Here is a 23,592-nt window from a genome sequence, read left to right as displayed (position 1 = left end):
GAACTCGAGCGCCCCGCTCGGCAAGCTCGTGATGGAGCGACACCAAGCAAGGACCTCATGCCATACCTGGCGAGAGAAGGAACAACCGGCCAGGAAGTGTTGCATTCTTTCAGGCTGTTGGTCGCACAGAATTTAGAGTGGAGCATGAGTGACTCTTCGCGTCGCGAGTCGATCGGCGGTCCAAATATAATGACCTTCGGTTGTCATAAAAGATCACTACACGATAATACCGCCATCTCCACCGCTATGCTCTGCTCTTCTCTGAATTTCATTCCTAACAGCTGTTGTAAGCGAATCCAAATGAATGAATCAGGCCCAGCCCGAACACCTTTCAGGCATAAACAGTCTGCCTTATAGCCAAAATGCACAAAAGAAACCCCTAGGTACATGTCTCTACCGTGAAAATATATTATAGAGCAGGTGCGCCCCGGCCCGCTTATCTGGTGTGTACATACACCTCGCGATATGTGCCAGCCGCCCAGCCGCTACCGTAAGACCAGGCTAGCAGGCCCTTCGTCCGTGATCTGCCTAGTACATAGAGTAGGGTACTGTTCAGCTAGAAACAGCTATGGGACACGGCCCGTGACTCTGGTCAATATGCGCCCCCCCTTGTACCTCTAGGAGCAGGCTAGCCTGAGTAGGGAGGACTGGAGGAGGGGAATCAGCCGCTGTACGGGTCTGCGGCCGAAGAACAGGACGCGCACCACCGCGTGTAATCTCCGGCGCCGGCGGGAGGCAGATAGCAAGAACCGAGTTCAGGTCCATCCTTCTTCGTCACCATGCAGGTACGGACTCATGGCTATCTGAATGGGGATGCAAATGACATGGCCGTGTGCATGTAGGAAACTCCGGTCTAATGGCTGTCTGAATGTATTGTGCCAAAAATGCAGATATACACGGCATTAAGTTCCGATCTTTTTGCACTCTGAATCCTTTGATACAAAATGCAGATATACACTGCATTAAGTTCCACTATAATGGCAGTCTAAAAGTGTTGTTACAAACGGAACAAAATACAGTAAACAAATGGAGATGCGCATTGCACAAAATGTGTTCGAATAATAATACATGTATTTGCCATCAGGTGTAGCTTAATAGATGGTGCTTGTCTGACCAAGTCACGGGCTTGCGTCCATATGCTTGGTGGGCATAAGCGAACAAAAGTGGACAGCCTAGGCTACCTGTGCGTGTAGAGCGCCAGCGCCCCGTAAGAACGCATCTGCCACGGTAATCAATCTGGATAACCAGTTCTATCCGATGCGGATCTCGAGGTTCAGTAGCTTGTGCCAACGCACAGGATAACACGGCCGGGGTGCAGATGTTCTAAAAATCCGCGTCCGTCTCTACTGTACCTTTGTCACACCCTTCTTGTATCCAAAACAATTGGCGCTCCTCGTGTCGCTCTTCCCGAGCGACTCGTGTGGCGACCAGCCTAGTCTCCGCCAGCCTTCCCTTCCTCCCCTGTCCTCCTCACAGCCTCTAGAGAGATCCGGAGGGCAGGGCTCTCAAAGACGGAAGTGCCGGGGTTACGTCCGGCATGGCTCTTCTCGGCTCCGCCGCTCTTGATCTAGATCTGGTCGCTTTGTCTCCTTCCTCTACTTGGTGGGCTTCTCCGTAGGGATAAGGGTCACGAGATTTGGTTGTGCTCGATGCGGATGCAGCTGTAGGCTGGGATTCAGTTAGGAATAAATCCCTAGCCGGCACTAGTCTACCGTGACGGCGGAGACGCCCGAGGGCGCCGCTTTTTATGCATGGAGACATTCGTCAGATCCACCTCTACCTCGACCATGTCATGTATATTCTGGGTGAAAGCTCTAACTGTGATGGGCAGCGACGGTGCCTTTAGCGTCATTCCTTTCTTGAAGGAACCACCTTGGGAGATAGCTAGCTGGTGGACACTGTTGGGTTACCGTTGGCGGCGATCTGGATCAGGAGATGGTGCGGTGTGGCATCTACCGCCTCGGCGACGGTGGGTCTCGACAGCGTGGCACAGCACGGTCTCGGCGTGGACATGTGTTGATGTACATGCACGGGGTGGTGGCACTGTTTGGCGTCATGGTGACGGGAGCTGGCAAGGTCAATGTGCGGATCCCTCCTGAAGTTGAGGTGGTGATGGGGGCTGCGAATTCTGGAGCGTGCGCATGCAGTGCGCGCTAAGGGCCTGCTAGACCAGTTGGTGATCTCGGTTCGCTGTGGGGTGGCATATGAGGCCACGTGTTGGTTGGTGTGGTCAACGCACATCATCAAGCTAGTAGGTATAGCGATGTAGGGCCCAATGGGTTGGTCTATGTATTTGTTCTTATCAGACTCTGTTGAATAATTTAATAAAAGAGGTTGTGTGCCTTGCTCGATGTAGATGCCGGGGTTACCCTTCTTTATGGAAAAAATAAGAAAAAAACTGGAAAATGTTGGAAGATGATATATGGGCCCAATGACCCTGATGAGTACAATGTTTTGTGGACGTTCTATTCTTGCACTAGCTGCAGAAATATATAGAGGGCATACACATACATTCTGATTGGTCCTCGAAATGCAGGACAGGTTCGTTCGCATGATCAGCAAGTTTCTGCTGCAGGTCTTGTTTGATTGCTTCATTGTAGGAACCTGTAAGCCACACTTCCTTGAGTCTGCATAGATTCTCTAGCCCAGAAAGCTCCAAAGAAGACTCAGTTGTAGAGCAGTGAACCACCAGCGACTCAACAGTACGCGTTATCCACTGTCCAAAAGCTATCTCTGATCTGTAGCTACCGCAATTGATCTTGAGGACAGTGGCATCTCCGAAGCCTCCACCAATCCAGTCCTCCTCCCTCCAACCATAATGGAGATCTCCATCTTCAATTGGCTTGACGCAAAGATGACGATACTTATCCTTGCATCGCAAATCCTTAAGGCTGTCTATGTCCACTTGCTCTGATATTGTCAGCTCAAGATCTTCGACATCAACCTTTTTGAGACCATCAAGTTGCTTCATCCAAACTGGTGATACGTGTACATTGCCCCTGTATAGCTTGAGGCTCTTTAGTGTCTTTGGTGGCTTGGAGATGTCATCCAAATTACACAGATGATCCTGCTGCTCATCATGGTCGAGTCGAACTGATAAGGATTCGAGATAGCCGTGACCAGAGATGGTGTAACAAAAATCCTGCCAGTTTTTTCGGTTGATACCAGACAATTTTAGCTTGCGTAACTGGGTAATCTTCTTGAGCTCTCTGAGGACAACCTTCCCACCTACATTGCTGACATTCACAACACCAAGAGTATGTAAGGCCGTCAACTTCCCAATCCCCCATGCTGCAGCAACAGGAAACTGAACACCATCATGAGCGCTGCTAACATGTCCGTGTCTGTTCAACTTTGACAACCAGCTAAACACCAAGCCACCACGTGGCCCGCTTCTCCGCGCTGCTGACGTCCGGGCCTCGTCAACATCTGCAGCTGCTGTTGGTGTTGGTTGGCTTGTGCTCACACCAGCACCGTCACCATCTCCATCGACTGCTGGTGGTGTTGCTGCTGCTGCTGGTCGTTGGCTTGTGCTCGCAACATCACTATCCAGTGGTGGTCCAGCACGGACGTACTGTAGCTTCTTAAGCTTGATGATAGTAGCTGACAGCGTGACTATACGTGTGCCTTTGATATCTAGAGTCTGGAGTTGCCTCAAGCCACCCAATGATGCCGGCAAACGGGTAATATATTGACATCCTCGTAGGGAGAGGAACTTGAGGTGTGGCAGTAGATTCCCTATCTGTTCAATGTCACCATTTGTTACACCTGATGTGTCCTCCAAATCGAGCACCCGAAGATATTTCATTTTGACATCAGGAGAGATGAAGAATGACCTCCAGTCCCCAAACACTGTCAATGACCGTAGCCGTGACAATTCCATGCTCTCAAATAGAATCTTGTCTCTATCCCAGCATCTGCTTATGGTGAGGTGTTGTCCAGCACGTTGCGTGTTCGGGATGCAACGCCCCTCTAGTGCAAACACAAGGTTATCTTGCATTGGCCGTGAAAAAATATATTCACGGAAGAAACCATTAACTTGGCACAGGTCCTCCATGCTTGGTGAATGCTTCTGTTGGATTATGCTCAACTTGACAAGCTCGGAGATAAACTTTTCTCCGTTCTCTTCCGCTGTACTACCAAGTGTGTCCCTGGAGTAACCCTCAGCAATCCACCTCCTTAGCAAACGACTTTTCCTAATATCATAGCCTAAAGGGAAGACTGAGAGATAGAAGATACATGGCTTGAGTGAATCGGGGCAAGCAACAAAGTAGGACTGCATCCAATCAAATAGACCCCTTAAATTGTGGAATTTTGGATCGGTCTCCAACATGCCCATGAAGTCGGCAGCATTGACAGTCTCCAAACCACATTTTCTTATGTGCTGGTACTCACGGCAGTACTCTCCTATAGCAGTTAGTACTTGGGGTAGCCCTCCACACTTCGTGATGAGGTTTGAAAGCTGTTGCGTGGAAATCGATTCCTTCCAATTAGCTATCTACAATCAATAAATAATTAAGTTACTTCCCCATAAGAAAAAGAAGTTAAATTCTGAAATGTGAAAAAAATTCAAATTTGTAACCATACACATAAACTTAAGTATTATAAGTACTTTTCAATTTAAGTTGAATTTTTCACCAAAACCACATTTGATCTTTAGCTGTCAGACGTGTGATACACATATGAAGTCAATTTCGAGCAAATAATTTCAAATATGAAAAGTATATGATGGAAAACTCTGAATTGAAATCACATTCAGAAATGGAACTCAAACTGTATCGAGAATGTATGAAATGTGAGAAGTTAACAAATTAAAAGTACACTCAAATTTGGACCACATGGCACGTGTGGTCACCTTTTCCATGTTGATGATGAGCATATGAATGATGTAGATCTTCCCCATCAAAAAAGTACACTCAAATGTGCACTGCAAATTCAACTATGCATATATCAAGTTGTAGTTCAAGCACATTACAATTCCTTTAGTTCTCTAAAACTTTTTTTTACATCAGCAGAGTTATTGAACACAAGCTTGATAGCTAGTTTCAAATGTATTTTAAAATTTTCTACATTTGGGATTTAGTGTTTTTATTTGGGAGCACGTGCTATCGATCAAGTGCACCTTTCGGTGTTTAAATACTAATACAAATATTATACTACATAACTACCCGTGCGTTGCAATGGGGGTGCAAATATTTTGTATCTTATAGTCATGCTTTATCTCCTATTTTATTATTAATGTGGTTATGTGACAAAAATAGATTTTAACTTGCTATTGGATCGATATTTACTGACCTACCAAAGAAACATTATCTTATTTGGTAAGATGTTAAGATATTGGGCAGCTGAGGTGGTTTTCAATGAAAACCTGTTGGAAAAAACAACAAAACCAAGGCGGAGGTGGCGAGAGAGCATATGTAGAGGTGGGATTTGTGGTCGGATGGTGTAAGATGGAACACTATGCTTTTTCATGTAGGAGAGTTATTAATTTGTTTTCGAGAACAATGTGTAGATACAATTTTTACAAGTATGCCATCAAAATATTTTGAAAGATACTAGTAGAAAGTTTTTCAAAAAATTGACTTTATATATGTCCCAAACAACCATTTGGCTTGCTCTATTTGGAGATAATATGAATACACGTGGAGTTCTTCCATGTTGAACCCAAAGTTTGATGCAATAGGAATTTTATTGGGGGCAGTTCTGCGTAAGTTTTTTTATGCCACTGCCTCTGCTGGCTGCAGGTGCCCCTGGTAGTGCCTCCCTTCGCCCCGCTGTCATACTGGACCCGCCGCTGCATGCGTCCCCCCTGATCAGGATCTGGATTCGACGCCATTGCGGTCTTTAGATTCCTACGAAGCGTCATCTGGTGGCTATGTCCTGGAAACCCAACAAGAGCTGCTGCGCAGGCTTGCATCGGGTGCATCTCTGCTCGGGATTGAGTGTGCATCGCATGCCGTGTCCATTAAAGGCGAGGCTAGCATTAACTCTAAAGTTGCTAGATGGTTGGACTCCTCTCGTCCAGTTGCCCCCGAGCCTTCTATTCCGACAAGAAGGGCGGACGCGGGACGTAAGCAGGATGTGACCGACGACTGGTAGGTCGTCATGCCGCGCAACAGCCCCCGCTGCATTGCTTTTCCCAGCTCCTGCATTGAAGCCCTATCCCATCCCAAGCTGGATTAAAGGCAGGTCTTGCCACTGCCTTCCTTGCTCCAGAACATAGAGCGAACACGTGTCGTGACCACATAAGGTGCACTCGCTGTCTTGAGAGCGGCCACATCATCCATGATTTGTCGGAACAAGTGGTGGCCACTGAGGTACCTGCTCAGCCCCATCCCAGTACCGCCGCTACCTCACCACGTTGCTGCTTCACCTCAAGACATAGAGCCTCGTCTTTGGTCCTATTTGTGGGTCGCCACTCCAACCACCGCCAACAGATGCAGCCTTGTGATGCTGAGGCTTGGAGACGCCACCTCCTGGCGTATGGAAGACTTTGTCATCGTCTCGCCCCCCCAGAGATGCAGCTAGAGTCCGCAATCCTTCCCACCAACCCATACGATGGTCACCACGTTTGCCACCACCTTTAGCCCGCACCTAGCCGACGTACCCGTTATTCACCACAACTTGGGGCCATTCTTTAATAGGTTCATCCATCCACACCACCGCACCGATGCCGTCACCAACGGGGACATCCCTTGGGGCAACTTCCACATCCATATGCGCGCTTGGAGGCTTGAAGACAATGCTGACAACGAATATATGATGCATCATGTGCCCGTCTCCAACGAAGAGATCTAGCTGCACGGCTGGAATGGCTACATCGCCATGTTTGTGGACGTCCGCGACTGCTCTTTGGTTTATATCAAGACGCGCTTTCTATGCAAAGACAACACGAATGCCATGGCTCTATGGGCATGGACGACCAACCAAAACATCATCCTGAAGCTCAAGTCGCTCATGCTGCCCGCTCGTGGCAAATGTCGCTGTGGCCAATATGGTCTCCATCACCGTGTGCTGATCCATCTGGACTTGCACCAGGATTTCTCCAACATCTATGATGGCGAAGTCAACCAGCCCTTGCCCGACATCCACAAGTTCACGTGGTTCCATGGTTTGGTTGATGGCACGGCTAGGCCACGGGCAGGCGCAGTGGCAACAATAGGGACGTGGGGCATCGCGATCTCTGTGATGATGATGACGACCGTGGCGGCCGCTATAGCTAGTAGGATGGCTGAGCTCGGGAGGGTTGGTGCGACAGGTTTCGATAACCCCTCTCTCAAAACCCACGGAAAAGGCGGCGTGAGGAAGGGCAGGATGACCGCACATGTGTCCGCTCTTGTGAACGCCGACATGCTGATGTGCAACCTCATGTGCCCGCTCCTCTATCGATCATCGCTCAAGACACTGACCACGACCCAGTGGGCATAGCCCTGTTTGACTGTTGTCCCCTCGCGTGGGACATCGTCGCTCCCGTGAGAACCAATTGTCACCCGACTTGCTTACCTAGGTTCTTCCTACTACCGTGGGCACCAAGCGTGACGTGTCTACCTCATCTCCAACAGCAAGCTCGGCTCTAAGGGTAGCTATCGACATTTGTTCTACAGCCGGCCTTGTCTCCCCCTACCAACAATGTGCCATGTTGTCCTGCCTAACTTTGAGGGCTCGTCGCCCGTTGAGGCGGCATTCCTCATCTATGACTAGTGTAGCGCCAATGTCATCCCATTTGCTAAACATCCACACACGAATGTGTTGTCCTTCCATCGCCCACAATGTCACCACCCGCCGGCCTCTGACGGCATGCTGAAAAACCATGGCCAGTTTTGTCATCTCCAACAGAGGTGGTGGCATCTCCATCTGACGCACCAGCGTGCGTCTTCAGGCAGGTGGGCGCCCTAAGGCCATGTCAGTGTCCAAGTCAGCGACTGCTTTTTTTTCTGCCACTTGGGGACAATACAAGATGGAGAATATGTGATGGTCTAGGTGTTTGACGCTTTTGCAAAACAGTTCAAGTCTCATTTCCCTACGGAGGATGCTTGCAGCGATGCACACCATCTTTAAGGTTTTTTTTTTGAGGGGACACCATCTTCAAGGTTAATGATGTCCATGTGATGGTTGTGGAGGACGCGTTCATTGCTCATGGTGGTGGTGACGTGCTAGACCACTAGATGGTCATCCGAGTAGGCATGGACATGCTGCTGAGCGCCACTTGATGCACGGTCACTTGAGATCCCAATTTAGCTATGTTTGCATGGTCACTTAGTTTGGTTGGGAGCATCGCACCTAGTATGTTTTATGCTCCATCTGTGCCTCACTGGAGATTGTGTCAGGGTAGTCTCTATGGAGTTTGTGCAATTTGTGATGTTGGCCCTGCATATCTGCACAAGTTATGTCAACCCATTATGTTATCATCTTAGACCATTCCTTCAATGTCCTGTGTTGGAATGGGAGGGGCTAAATTTCACTAACTAGTCATGAAACATTATGAGCGACATGATTGTGGCTTCGTCATGTCTTGTGGTCTACCTACCGGAGACAAAATTGCAACATGTGAACAATATTTCTATTGCTTGCCTTTGGGGATGCGATAGATTGTGAAGCTTCATAGAGAGGGCGGCCAAAGGAACCGTAGGATGGATTCTCATGTTATGGGATGACCTCCTTGTGGAGGTCTATGACATATCCATCTCCACTTACTGCCTCTCTGCCAATATCCACATTCAGAAGTCCGATGTGCAATATAAGAACACAACTACGTACAGGCCAACAACTTCCTCTTGCAAGGATGCGTTCTTTGCCGAGCTCATTGGCCATAAAATGCCAAGTGGTGTGATGTGGCTTGCCTCTGGTGACTTCAACCTAATATACTGTGCCCGTGACAAGAACAAAAGAAATGTCTACAGAAGTCGCAACAATTTGTTTCAAAACACGCAATACACTTGTGAGTTGAAAGAGATCCACCTCCAGAATAGGTGCTTTAAATGGGGCAACTAGAGGGTAAACCTCGCCATGATCATGCTCGATTCCTTCTTCTACAATGCTGAATGAGATTTACAATTCAACACCAAAATTCTTCATGCCCTCTCCTCTTCACTCTCCGATCACTACCCACTTTTGCTTGCCGACGAGAGGGTCCAGAGAAGACCACATGCATTAAAGTTTGAGAGTTTCTGGACCTCCTTGTCGGGGTTCTCTTAGGTGGTGCACCAAGTATGGAACGAGCACATTGATCATCTGGAACCTTACCAGGTGTTACACCACAAGCTCAAGAAGGCGGGCCTTCGTCTTGCCTAGTGGATTATGGGCCCTTTCTCCAAGGCAAAGATCCACTTCCATGCTGCCCTCATCATTCTTCACCTCGACATGGCTTAGGAGGATCGGTCGCTCTCCATTGAGGACCTTGACCTTGATGCTTGGCTCCAGAGATGAGTCATTAGCCTTGCGGTTGTAGCTTAGGCTAGTAATAACTACGTGCAATAATGTCTAACCTTAGAAGAAGAAAGAAACCACATACACTGCATCAAGCACAACCATGGGTGGATTAGTATGTGCAAAAAGAAGCCTTAATTCTTGAACACTTCTTCGACGTCATGGAAAAGGGGAATCCGAGGTCTATGGATTTTAATTGCGAGGAGCTTCACCTCTCGGCTTATTATTTGGGTGTATTGGATGATCCAATCACCGAGGAGGAAGCATGTAAAGCCATCAACGACATGCCAAGTGACAAGATGCCTGGCCTCGATGGCTTCACTAAAGCCTTTTTCAAGAGGTGTTGGGGCATAATCAAAGCTGACATATGCATGTCATTCGCCTATTTGAGAATCTTTATGGTTCCAACTTGCATTGGCTCAGTTCAGCGAATGTCATGCTACTTCCCAAAAATTAATGCTATTGTAAAATTCATTGCCAGGATCCTCGCGAACCTACTCTGCCAACACATGTGTGCCCTTCTCTCCAACGCCCAAAGTCCATTCATCAAGAGAGGAGTATTGATGATAACTTCGTGTATGTCCGGAACCTCATTCATCGGCTTCACAAGAGCATGACCCCATCCCTTCTCCTCATGTTCGAGCAAGTTTTGAAATTGGATCACCAACTTGCGTTGCACCTTGTGTATCCTCCTAAACGGTGTGACCAGCCATCCAATCAAGCATGGTAGGGGCCTCAGGCAATGTACTTCCTCTCGCCCCTTATATTCGTCATTCAATAGATAACCTTCAACATCTTCTTGACTTGCATCTACAAGGGGCCTTCTCCGCCAGATTCGAAGCGGTGGTACCTTGATGTGAACCTCCTTATATGCAGACAACGCGGAGGTTTTTATGGCGTCCATCAAACGCGATATTGACAACCACTATTTTATCCTACAATGTTTCGGTGATACCGCGGGCCTCGCTACCAACTTTTAAAAGCGCTCGGTCATCCCAACTCGATGTGGCCACTTCAACCTTGGGAAAATCCTTGAAAATCTTTTCGCCACAAGAACCTCTTTCCCAAAGAGATACTTGGGGCTTCCCCTCCCAGTTTGACAACTAAAGAAGGTTGAATTTTAGTTACTTCAAGACAAAGTGGTATTCAAACAGATTCCTTGGGATGGGAGGAACATCACCACAATTTGACGTTCACGTTGGTGAAGTCAGTGCTCTTCTCTCAAGTGTTCTACTACATCACCCCCTCATCGCCCACCCGGAGCACCCTCCAAAGTAATAACAAGCTCTAGCATGCCGTCCTTTGGTCCGATTCAGACAAGACAACTAGGACGAAATGCAAAATGAATTGGGACTTGGCATGTTAGCCTTTTTAAAGAGGGGACGAGGAGTGTAAACGCCGCAAAATTCACAAGCGCCCTAAGATTGAGATTGGCTTGGTTTCACTGGAAAGAATCAACCAAGATGTTGGTTGGAATGGGGACCCCCTGATGCAGATGACCTTGATCTCTTGTACACCTCCACCATCATTACCACCGGAAGTGGTGCTAGGACACCTATTTGGAATGCGCCATGAGTGCATGACGGGAAGTCCAAAGAGATTGCCCCTCTCATCTACGAGGCGTCAACGAGGAAAAACTATAAAGTGCGGGAGGCTATCCACGGATATGCTTGGGTATCCTAAATTAAGAGTTGGGCCAACTTCTCAATGTATCACATCGGACAATTTATTGATATTTGGACACTCCTACGTGACTTCCATCTTGATGAGCATGCGGAGGATGACATAGTTTGGAAGCATAGAGACAGTGAGATAGTCTCAGCAGCTTTCACATATTTGGCACAATTCATGGGGACTTTCAACTCGCCGACACAGAACACGGTTTGGAAGGCTCGGGCCGCAACCAATGCCATGTTTTTTGCTTGGCTGGCAATACAAAATAGGATTTGGACCGTTGATCTGTTAGCCAAGTGAGATTGGACAAATTGTGGTCTTTGCCCCCTTTGCAAACGAGAACATGAATCCGCGATGCACCTCTTCTTCAAGTGCCTCTTCACCATCCGCCTTTGGAACTTGTGAAATAAGTGGATACAGCTTGAGAACATTGACACATCATGCTGGCACTCCAAGCTATCTCTTAGAGGATGGTGGAGCAACCTATCGGACAAATGTGTCCTGAATAAAAAAAAAGCTACGGCATCTCTCAGCATGCTTAGTACCCGGACCTTTTGGAATGAAAGAAATGCACACATCTTCCGATACAAGAGCGTTCTGCCTCCAATCCTTCTAAATTCAATCAAATTGGAGGCTAATGTTTGGGTTACTGCAGGTCCAAAGAAGCTGTGGTTTAAGATACTAGGAGAATGAACCTTTTATATATTATGGGTTGTTGAGCCCTGTAAAACAAACTCTATTATCTTCTTAATTAATGGATGAGGCAAATCTGTTGTCTCCATTTCAAAAAAAAATCCTCATTCTATAGGTAAAATGTTTGACTTTGTGGGCCCCGACCCACTCAACCCAGTTAAAATTCTGAAATCTCAAAGGCCCCATTTAAATTGTATGACAAATGTGTAAGTTTAGTACCATACTTCTAGTGAGGAAGATTAGCACCAATATATAAGCTAAGCAATTCTACTACTCTTTGTTGCATGGGAAAAGAGAGCAATAACACGCGCACTCACTCACTCACTCATGTCGCGTCAATTGTTTTTGGCTAACGTTATGCCCTTGTTGGAAGTACTAAATTTTTACTCCGTCTGGGTTCCTTGGGTTGAGCTGCTTTTGTGGCGACCCCATCCCAGTGATACATGCACAACCGTTCAGGAGAGCTGGCCTTCGAAACAGAGCCCCCTGAGAACCTGCATCGGGTAAGGGGCGATTAGGTTTTTGGGAAGATTCTTGGTGGGAAAGCTCACTTCTGAATGACTTGATAACTGTCCATCCGCTTTTACGACTTCCCATACGGTGGGCGACCACCTTGTCTTCACCACCATGGCTGACAACACTGTTGCAATGGAGTTTCTGGTGAACTCGCATATTCTGAAACTCTCTCTGTTGACATGTGCCTATGGTCCATATGAGTATATGCTAGATGTTTCTAGTCTAGGTGATTTCCCATGTCAATAATCTTGTGATGATGCTAATCTGGACTAAGTTTGACCGGATACTACCTATTATCCTAACAAAAAATTGGCCCACCTTTGTCAATAATTACAAAGTGAATTGGGTATCGTTATTCATATCATGTATTTATAAATAGATAATCTTTGTGATGTCACGCGTACAGATTATCAGCTTGAATAGACCTCAAACCAATGTTTTAAATAGCCGGCTATAGCTCCGCTATAGCCCGCTATATAGCCTTTTCAGCAAGGTGCCGCTAAATGATCCTATGTACAAATAGCCTGCTATAGCCTGCTATAGGCCGCTATAGCTGATTTTGAGGTCCGCCGCTATTTGGCAATAGCCCGCTATTTAAAACATTGCCTCAAACATGACAGCACAAATAATGCTAAACGCTTGATCCATTAATTTAACATATGAATTAACTTACATTTATAATTTTTGTATTTATTATAGATTAAGATAGGCATATTAGGTTTTCATCTGTTTAGATTGACATGCGTGCACACATAGACATGCAGAAAGGAAACTAGAGCATTTCAGTTAAAAAAAATGCTTCAGAAAAACACAATACCTCTTTTCCTGCCATTGGGTAACACATTGCCTTTGAGAAGACATCGAGCGCCCAATCAGCGCTTAGACCTTTAACATTGACCACATCTTTTTCAGTATCTACAACACAATGTCTGGCGATGCTTTCTTCATTTGTAACAACAAGTATATATCCTTTTAATGGCTCGGATAACAAGGCATCTTCTATCAAGTCCCAGTCATCATTGGAGCGCAGACCATCAATGACAACGAGGCATTTGTGCTGATGAAGAAACTCATGACACACTTGAATTGGGTCCTGGCCTTGCATCATACCAACTGCTGCAATTTCCTTTGCTTCAAGATCATCTGAATGAAAGTCCAAAATTAAGAGGCTACACAAGTCTGTCAGATTGAACGGATAGGGCACATCCACCCAGGCATACTTTGTGACTATGGAATCTAGTCGTAAGAAGTCAATACGTTCTGCTCGGCTGAGACCACGGTAGCTACCAGTCATACTGGTGTGGTAGAATCTTCTGACTAGATATGATTTCCCAATCCCTGCGATCCCCCACACTGAGATCACACCCTGCCTTTTATCTAAAAGTTTATTCCATAAAATATTTTGATGATGCCCAATAAGTCTAAATTTCTTGATCCAGTCACATGCCTCTATCATTCTACTAGAAAAGGCGCGACTCATGTCCTGGTCTGAGTACCCTGGCTTCTGCAAGCAAGAAACATGCATGCATATAACTGTAATTAGCACAACTCAATTCATGCAAACTATAAATTCTGATATGGCTACGTAGTATATGTAAATTAGCTGCCCCCCCCCCCCCCCCCCCCCCCCCCCCCCCCCGGCACCATATTCATTCATAGTAAGTACTATGTTAATGGCAAGGACAATGAATTCTACGCAAGAATATTGATACTATTTGATTCATGTAAAATTGGGCCTTAAGTCGAGAGACACCCGCAACGTATAACTTCACATATTTGTGGAAGGGAATGCGAAGAAAAAAAAGAATAACTGCTGATTAGAGTACTCTACGGAGGTGGAAATTTTAATTAGCACTCGTAACCAGCACATCGTAGGGAAAGTTATAAGAGTAAACACACCTTTGTCAATGGTGGATCAGCGGGCAGGTCATAATTTGGACCATCAATATAGGACACTCCATCTCCTAGATCCACACTTTTATCTTTTGTAATGACCAAGATACGTCTTAGGGCGCTGGGCTTAATATGCCCTTGACGACGATGAGAAAATAAGGCACTTTTTATTTGGTTCCAATCATCCCTGGATCGTACACCTTCAATAACAACGAAGCACTCTTGCTCTCGCAGGAGATCAAGGCACCCTTGGAATGGATCTTTGAGCCCTTCCATCATATCAACAGCTACGGTTTGCTTGGCTTCAAGATTATCCGAATGAAAATCCAAAAGTAAGCGCCAACAGAAATCCGTCAAATCAAACGGATCCGGTACATTGACCCAGCTGAACTTTGTAAATGGAAAGCGTGTATGACGGGGACGTACATCGCCTTCACCTACATCAGGCATTTGGTCGTAGTAAAGTTTCTTGGCAATAGCCAATTTCTCAGTATCATCGATCCCGCGCAAGGAGCTCACATTAAAACGATGTTCGGCACAGTAAAATCCTGTCCGATCGACAACAGAACCAAATTTATCCATCCAGTCACGTGCTTCTTCCCTTCTGTTGGAGAAAAAGTGACCCCGTTTGGAAGCCTCCTTGGCTCCGATTCCATGATAGTCACAGCCCTGCACACACAAGAGTAAGATACGCATGCACACACACATATATTCATATATATCGTAAAGTAAGTACAATAATCAGCACAATAGCTAGCTAGCTAGTTCGCCATATTGAACCTTTTTTTTTATGGTGCCCTATTAAACTACATATGCCTGTGAGCCATGATTGAGATAGACGGAGAAGACATAGAGAATTAATCTACTACTCCGTCCGGATGGGGAATGTAGGATGGGCACAGGTTTTAGGTTCTCAATTTATCTAACAAATTTTGCATAATATACAAAAAGAATGTTTAGAAACTTCATTCGACAACGAATCTGAAGATATATTTTTCGTAGTATATAACACATGTTTCGTTAGCCAAAATAAAGACCTAATTAAGATCCATGCCCGACTTATAAACCCGAATGGAGGTAATTGGGTTTGAACTAGGCTTGACGAGTAGGACTAAGGAAGTGTATGTGCGTTGTGCCCCCGATGGGTTTGAACAGAAAGGGAACGAGTAGTTTATTTAGTACTATTGCTACCCCCTCCAGGCGCGTTATTCTAGGTCGGTAAGTTGACTAACCACATACATGTATTATGTGCAACGAAAAATATATCTTTAATACCTTCATCCATAGATGAATCCAGTGATGGATGTATCAAATACGTTTTACTTGTCTTAGATTTGTTTAGATGCGGAAATATCTAGACACGTTTTATATCTGTATCTAACAAATCTAACACAAATAAAATGTGTCTAGACTCTAGATGCATCTGTATCTTAACAAATCTAAGACAAATAATTTGGGACAGAAGTTTGCATATGGTTAGTGAAGTTAATAACCTGAACACGCATGTGCCCTGTGCACCAGACGGTGAGAGTACTGCTATTATTATAAATTAAACACGCAAGTGCATACCTTGATCGATTTGCGAAGTAGCAGGTCGTCATCCAAGTCTTTGATGTTCAGCACTCGATCTGCCTTGACTGCAGAATGTGTGGCCACACTTTCTTCCTCTGTAATGGCAATGATACAACCACTAGCAGGCTCGGGAAAAAAGGCAGCTTTTATGAGGCCCCAATCATCCGTAGAGCTCAAACCATTAATAACAACAAGGCAGTCATCTTCACACAGAAAATTCCGGCACCTTTCAATTAAACTTGTGCCTCCAGTTGTACCAGCTGATTTAATTTCTTTTGATCGAAGATCATCTGAATGAAAATTAAAAAATAAGCGTTGGGAGAAAATCCCCAAATTGAACGGATTTGGTACGTCAACCCAGATATGTCGTTTGAATTCAACTCCTTCGAATTCTTTTGACTTATGTGCTATGGCCGTGTACACTTTATAAACAAGAGTTGTTTCATCTCGCGTACACCCCCACACAGAGATTACACCACCACATTTTAATTGCCAAATAAGTTCACCCATATCACTCCGACGTCCAGAAACCTGCAAATAACAAATATAATCGTTAAACATAATGCAAGGCCCAGATCCATTCCTGATACATTTCAAACATATCTATAAATTTTTGTTGTATTCATGATGCTTACACGCCAATAAGATACAAATTATGTATTGTTTTAATGATTTATTGGACTGTCATATTAATAAAGCACAGAGAGTCAGTTGCTATCTTGCAGTGTTTTTTTGTTATACAATTCTCGTATTACCCCGGCGTCTACAAAACCCGTGAAAATTCTGCAAGTTCTTTTTATTGGAGAAGAAGTGCTACACCAGAACAAGGACAAAGAGGATCCTGTGGGGCTCATGCGTGTGGTGGCCTAGGCGCGTGGGAAGGAGGTGTGGAGTCCATAGGCGACCCCTCCACCGCCACTTTATCCCGTCGGCTCTTAAATATAGTAAAGCCATACGCCAAATGATATCCCTATTATTTCCTGGCCCCTTGACACTGTTGCGGTATGATCTTATATAGAATCTTTCTTTGGTACTCTATCGGCGGGGGAAATCATCACCATCGTTCTCTGCGTCACCATTGCTGCTATCGAAATGATGTGTCAGTAGTCCATGATTTGACTATGAGTTCATAACAGTACCTACGTCATCTATCCCTTCTTTAATACAAAAGTCACATGAATTGCCTAACATGATTACTATCAATATGAGGCAATATGCTGTATTCTTATTGTGGTATGTTAAATTATAATTTATGATCAGATTACTTATAGTTTTCCCCTTGATCTATTTGCATGATATATAGCTGTATATTGCTCTCCAATCTTGTAGTTTACTTTTGGCCAGTCTAGATGAACTAACTGCAAGGGAGAGTAGTGTGCACTAGTGGGGTTGATCTCTTTAAGCTACTATTTTTGGTGATAGTAAGAATAGAAATCTCTTTGTTGTATACTCGGCACTAAGGATAACAAGATGATCAAAATTTGCCCTCATAAATGGATGTAGGTGTAGGTAGAAGTGGTTATCAACTGCATGCCACTTCACTTAATGCTCTGCTCTATTTTTAATTAATACCTAGGATGCATGAAAGATGGTGACCTTTGGGTGGAGTATTAGCTATAGCTGTATGCTGGATAGCGTTCTACGGATATTTGGATGTACTGCTTGTATGTTATCATTTCATTTATAATTTTCCATCAACATTGCAATTCTTTATTCAATTTCCTACATTTGTAATTTATGCACCGCAGACACTTTGGAAGATGCTACGAGTGAACTTGCTGCAACTAATAAATTAATAAATTCAAAAATATGAAAACACTTCCAATCACTAGACACGTTGACAACTTGCTGCAACTAGCAAAGTTAGTGAGATTAACAACCTCACTAGACTTGTTGAGGACAGAAGTGGTTTTTTTAATTGTGTGCAGAACTGATCCTTGGAAATGGATCAGAGGGAAAACTATAAGTAATCTGAGGTAAGCTTACCACGTACTGCAAACTCCTACCCTTGGGTGCCCAACAATGCTCTGTCACTCTTTTCTGGCTTCATCAAACTCAAAACGTTTTAGCATCATTGTCAGCACTGTACCAGACACAGCAATTCCTGAATAATCCTCAGGTATATTCATGTCTTCTAGTGTCCACCGTGAACAAATATTTAGTATCCATCTGATTCTCACCTAGACGAGACCTTTAACCTTAGCCGATAGCAATTCTATTATTTTAAGATGTCGTCATTAAATAATTGTTGAAATTTTCATGTCTTAATCCCGAATCCTTGCCTGATACTGGGATATGTGGAAGTAGTTATTAGGTAGGAAGGTAATTTACTGGGATAATGTAGTATGCTTATAATATTCACGACAACAACTTTTGACTACTAGCTCAATTCTAATCTACTCCAAACTCAATCCTTACCTGATACTGATACATTAACTAATTAATTATTGCATATGAGGTCAGCATGTTCAGACTTTGAAATCTAATATGCACAATAGGTTGAGATTATCCATGTTTGCAAAGGTTGTCATACTAGATGTATCATCGAAATGCATTCATCTTCCTACATGAATAATACTTTATACAAATATCAATTGTGAGAGTAATGACTTGAGATGTATATTTAAAATAATGTCTATGACTGTGAAAAAAGTTCCTTCAACCATGCAATGCTACATGAGGCAGGCGTTAACAAACATGGGTGGCAATAATACATTTATGCAAGCTTGCCAACGTTTAATATTGTGATCTCAAACTTTTGTGTTTTTTTCCATAGTTAATTTTTAAAGAAACATATAATAAATTATTTGGACAACTCTAACACCAAGATGTCTAAATTGTGTTCGACATGGACTCTACCATGGATTTTATAAATTCTAGGTCTTATAATATGGGTCAACAAAAAAGAGTTTCTTGATATAATAATATGATATTAACCACCAACCTATCAAAATACGCGATGTAGATGTTTCCGCTGCTAAGTAAGTGTGCTCCACCAATTCATAGTAAGCTCACACACGTTTGTATATTAGGCCAACCGATCAAAATTATTCTAAAAGAAATAGAGGACTGACATTTGTACTCAAGGAAGTCAATGAACAGATATTTAGATTTACATGCACTCAAGGAAGTCAATGAAGAATTTCGTGGTAATATACAATATAGTGAACTAATCCTACTAAAATACATGTAGAACACAATAGGCCAAATAGAACTAGCAATTTAGATTATAAGCGTACTAAAATACATGCAAGATTTATTAGACCAAACAGCACACATGCCTACAAAAATCATTCGTCAAAGTAGAATGAAGTCTATGAGACATATAAATCAGTGCTATCCTCGACAACTTTGTTTTATCTGACATTAATGCAACAAATTCTAAGTAACTTATTGCATGTTAATATTCAAAGTTAGAATTTTTTTACTGTAAACTTTCCAGCACGTTGGATATATATTCCCGAATTAAGAGGGTAGAACTGCTAGCAATTTTTAGTAAGAATTAAATAATATAATGAAGTAGTTGATTTCTTTCAGCGTACTTACCTTGCTGAAGAAGGCACAAAGAGATTGGCCATAAGAGAGTTGTCTGAGCTCAGATACTTGGTAGGGATTCCCCATGCAGGCGATTGCAAGCCCCAGTTGATGTGTCGTCACCACAATGCGGCTACCGTTTCCACTGTCTGGCAGGTACATTCTGATGGTGTCCCACTGTCCCACAGTGGATAGGTGCTCCACAACGACGAGATACCTCTGCTCATAGATCACTTGCTTCATGAGCTGGGCTTTCCTAAGATCATCTTTCGTACCCAGTACCGCTCTCATCTTTCTCTGGAACTCTGCACCTAGTAGCTTTGCTCGGTGCGAGCTTGCATAGAACTGAGTTAGCAAGTTATTGAGGAAATCGTCGGGGTTAAAAGGATGCGCCAGCTTTACCCATGCTCGGCTTTTGAATTCTTGGCAGATTTTTGGGTCATTGTATGCCTCCTGGATGACATGTGTGGCCCCAAGATCAGCAGCTGTTCCAGGACCTCCCCATAGTGATATCACCTCAAGGACATTCTCTTGGCTGTTGATCAACTTTCTTAGGTCACCCATGTCGTGCCGCATCTTCCCGGCAGCCTCCCACACCTCGCGTAAGATGTGGAATCTTGACGATGATGGGCCGGCGTTGCGCGTAAGATCTGGTGCTGGTGCAGAAGTCTTGGAGTTGCTGCTGGAGTCGCCAATGAGGTTGTAGCGGGTGTTCCTGTGGCTGACATCCTCCACCCTTGCCTTGAGTTGTTGTATCTCGGTGACTGCCTGGTCGAGAGATCGCGGAGGTGCCATGCAATCCGGCAGCACACGCCACATCCAGGACCAGCTGCCTGACTTGCTGTCAAGGCTGACAACGAGCTCGACGCAGTCCTCCACGTCGAAGGCGAGGTCGCGGATCTGCCTGACCCACGTCCTCACCACTTCATTCTTGGCACGCTCTTTATTGGCGACGTTGAGGAATGATTGCATCATCTCAAACTCGCCTGTGATGAACACCAGATCATTCTGCACCTGAACCTTTAGCTTCACCTCCTCGTCGATGGCTGACTTCACCCTGCTCACCGTGCCCTCCACCGCCGTCTTGGTCAACCCAAGCGCAAACTCCGCCATGCTCTCTTGATTCTCAGTTGCTTCTGTGTTATAACCAATTTTGTGGTGTGCTGTGGTAGGATTGATCGGGCTAGCTAGCAAATGCTTGGTCTGAAGTCCTGGAGTAAATATAAAGTGGAGAGCTTGATTTATTATTATTATTGTCTATATTCAAAAGACTTGCAGGCTAGAGGAGTTAAACCCCTTTTGTTAACAGCACAACGGCCACATTAGGTACCCCGATCAATGTACTTAACCCTTGCCAATTGTTGGACCACGCAAGACCAATATCTTAATCAACAAGTTCCAATTTTTTTTTCTTAATCAATCATGCCGGCAGTGGATTCATGCGTGTGACTGTCCAGTAGGTAGCCAGGGCTGACATGCACAGTTAGACGAGACTTGGCTACATTTGCTAAGAGAATACTTTGGCATTGGTCGAGGTCCTAATTAAGAACTCATTCATTTAGGTAGCGAATTGCTGAAGCCTTTGTTCGCAATAACCAACATTGTGTTAGCTAAATCATGGCTTTACAATTATTTTTTTTGAAAAGGAGGAAGACCCCCGGCCTCTGCATCTGAGCGATGCAAGAATCCACTTTAGTAATCTTTACCCCTAATAATAAAGGATGGAAACTTTCACAGTTCTCCATACGTCGCCCCTTTATCTCCGTTAATTTTATGTTAACTTGAAAGATCGACGGTTGAGATTTAAAAGGAGGAAGGTTTCTCTTTTCTTTTCTCAGGGTAAGGTTTCCTGTTCCACCTCTTTTCGTCAAGCTCCTATGATGATCGATCCATCCTCTCTCGCGATAGAGCGATCTCATTTGACTGCGCCCAAGTCGATCAACCCAAGCCCAGCGAGCTCTATCCTTCCCAGGATCATCTCTCCTCTCCCAATGACTCAAACCCACTTACGCATGTCTGCAAAGCAAGAAAGCTAATGTGGCCTCTCCTTTTCCTCCGATCGAGCCCTAGATGCTTTGATCCGATGGCTCTTTCTCTTCAACCTCCTGACATCTTCAGATCCAGAGTATGCAAGAAGGACGATGCGCATGGAGGACGCATTCCTAGCTAGCACGATCACCACGAGGACGATGCAAGAAGGACGACGCGACACGGATGACGCGGAGGACGCAGCCCTAGCTAGCACGGGCACCGCGGCGACACGGACGACGTGGAGGACACAGCCCTATCTAGCACTGGTACAACCGGGACGACGCAAGAAGGACGGCGCGACACGGACGGCGTGGAGGACTCAGCCTTAGCTAGCACGCGCACCACAACGACGCGGACGACACATATGCGACAAAGACGACGCAGAGGGCATCCCTAGCTAGCACGGGCACCACAGCGACGTGGACGACGCAGACACGACACGGACGACACAGAGGACGCAAACGCACGTGACAGGTCCACCGAGTCCATGCAATGTTTGCATGGGGTTGTTAATGCTTTGCATGTCAAATTCGAAATCAATGGGGCAGTAGCAGACGGGGCCGTCCCATAGTCACCCTGCGAATCGGAGATGGAGAGTGCAGCCGAGGCAACATCGGAGAGTGCTAGGGGCTATAGTGGCGAGTGTGGGGACTGGGGTGATTGCTGGGGCTGCTACATCATATTTTCTGTCATTTGGCCCCCCTAATCTTAATTTCCTGGCTCCGCCCCTACTCGCGACGAATACATCGATAGCTTCATTCGCCCTGCTTAGGGAACTGCCGGAAGAGTCAACTGGGACCAAGAGGTTAGTGTGATCGACTTAATTAGTACAGTACTTAACTCAAAACATTTATGATGTGCTCATACACACACACACGTAGGATTAGATCCTATATCCATATGACAAGATTCAAATATAGTTGCACAGAAGTTATTTAAATTACAAAGTTTCAGAAAAGAGAACTGGAGATAATTTGCAGCACACATTTTTCAGAACTATATGGAGCATATGTTAGTACACTTGCAGACTAAAAACCAACAATCAGTTTTGCCCGCCCTCTGCGTTCCCTGAAACCACTTACGGCCATGACCTTGAATTCTGCAGCTAGGCCGTGAACGTGCCAGTCGTGTTCGCCGTTCGCTGATGATGACGCCCAGGCCAAGCCAGGGAAGGAGAAAAGGACGTTGCTGTTGTGTTCGTCGGGCCGTCTTTCCATGGATGTGGTGCCGTTGATGGCTAGCCTTGGACGAGAGCCTCGCCGCTGCCACATGCTGTGTGGATGAATGGGCTCCTGTTACTAACCGCCACGGAACGTCGGCTGCTGTGGTATTGTGGCATATACGCTTGGTAGAAAAAGCTCCTGTTTTGATTTATAGGTGATGCTGGGGATCCATATGTGATAAAATTTTGACAAGTAAAAGTTAGTTCATTGGCTGCTGGGTGGGCTTTATGTGATGCAATAGTGCGCTACAGAGAGGTACATAGGTTCCTCACAGCTACAGGTAAAATGTATAGTTTATTTGTGCACTATATTTTTATATATTTGATGGAGCCGTCTAATTTAGACGTGAAATTATAGTGCATAATTTCCTTTCAATATACTAATTCCAATTTACATATTTTTACACTCTATTATATTTATAAGTAACATACTCTATACAATGTTTACCAAAAGGAGGTTTCCTTACATCTGATTATATCACTTTGATGTGAGATGGGTTGTAAATAGTTGTCTCTAAATTTTACCACTGTTGTAATTTACCTTCTGCAAGCTAGACCATGTAGTGTGCATTTGCAGAGACAAAATAACTAATTATTATGCATACATTTTTACACCATAGTGTGGTGTGGAGGAGGCATGCCGCCACATGTGTAGGACCTTCCCTCTCTCCATGAAATAAGTCCATATTCAAAAGCAAGGGGCAATATGAGGGATGGCGTACGGACCATATGCAGGGGACATGTATTGTGTGTGGAGAGGGACTCAGGAAGAGTAGCCCTCATGTCCAGCCCGAGAGTTTAATTCAAATATTTTCTTTCGCGGGTGTAGTTCAAGAACAGGTGTGCCAAGAGGTGATTGAATTTATCGCCTCGGGATTAACCATATCTATACATGTTGTGCTTAGCTGGACACTGCGACCATCATCGGCGAGGGTGGGACGGAGGATAAGTGTTATCACTTGTGGGTTGTCGTGTTCAAATAGATGACCTGGACCGAGGAGGAAGGGTCCTTGAATGCTTATTATGGCTAG

At 44.9% G+C, this 23,592-nt stretch overlaps 1 protein-coding gene across 1 annotated transcript; it reads right to left on the bottom strand.

The window, feature by feature from the left end:
- Window positions 1-2,413: 2,413 nt before the first annotated feature.
- On the bottom strand, window positions 2,414-20,524 carry LOC125525808. The gene is made up of 5 exons (XM_048690812.1): window positions 19,321-20,524; window positions 15,772-16,305; window positions 14,209-14,871; window positions 13,127-13,813; window positions 2,414-4,498 (listed from the first exon to the last, which is right to left on the bottom strand). Exons 1-5 carry the CDS (start codon window positions 20,419-20,421, stop codon window positions 2,477-2,479), a joined length of 5,007 nt encoding a protein of 1,668 aa, XP_048546769.1. The 5' UTR covers window positions 20,422-20,524; the 3' UTR covers window positions 2,414-2,476.
- Between the last annotated feature and the right edge of the window lie 3,068 nt (window positions 20,525-23,592).

The sequence above is a fragment of the Triticum urartu genome, chromosome 7, assembly GCF_003073215.2.
Source record: "Triticum urartu cultivar G1812 chromosome 7, Tu2.1, whole genome shotgun sequence".
NCBI classification, from domain to species: Eukaryota; Viridiplantae; Streptophyta; class Magnoliopsida; order Poales; family Poaceae; genus Triticum; species Triticum urartu.
Note: the sequence above shows the minus strand (reverse complement) of the source record. Positions and strands in the feature narration are given on the sequence as shown.

Coding starts and splice junctions, on each gene's coding strand:
- LOC125525808 (XM_048690812.1), bottom strand. CDS start 20,421: ATGGCGGAGTTTGCGCTTGGGTTGACCAAGACGGCGGTGGAGGGCACG. Junction 14,872..15,771: donor TACTTCGCAAATCGATCAAG/GTATGCACTTGC, acceptor TTGTGTGTGCAG/GGCTGTGACTATCATGGAAT. Junction 4,499..13,126: donor ACCCAATGGCAGGAAAAGAG/GTATTGTGTTTT, acceptor TATTGATTGTAG/ATAGCTAATTGGAAGGAATC.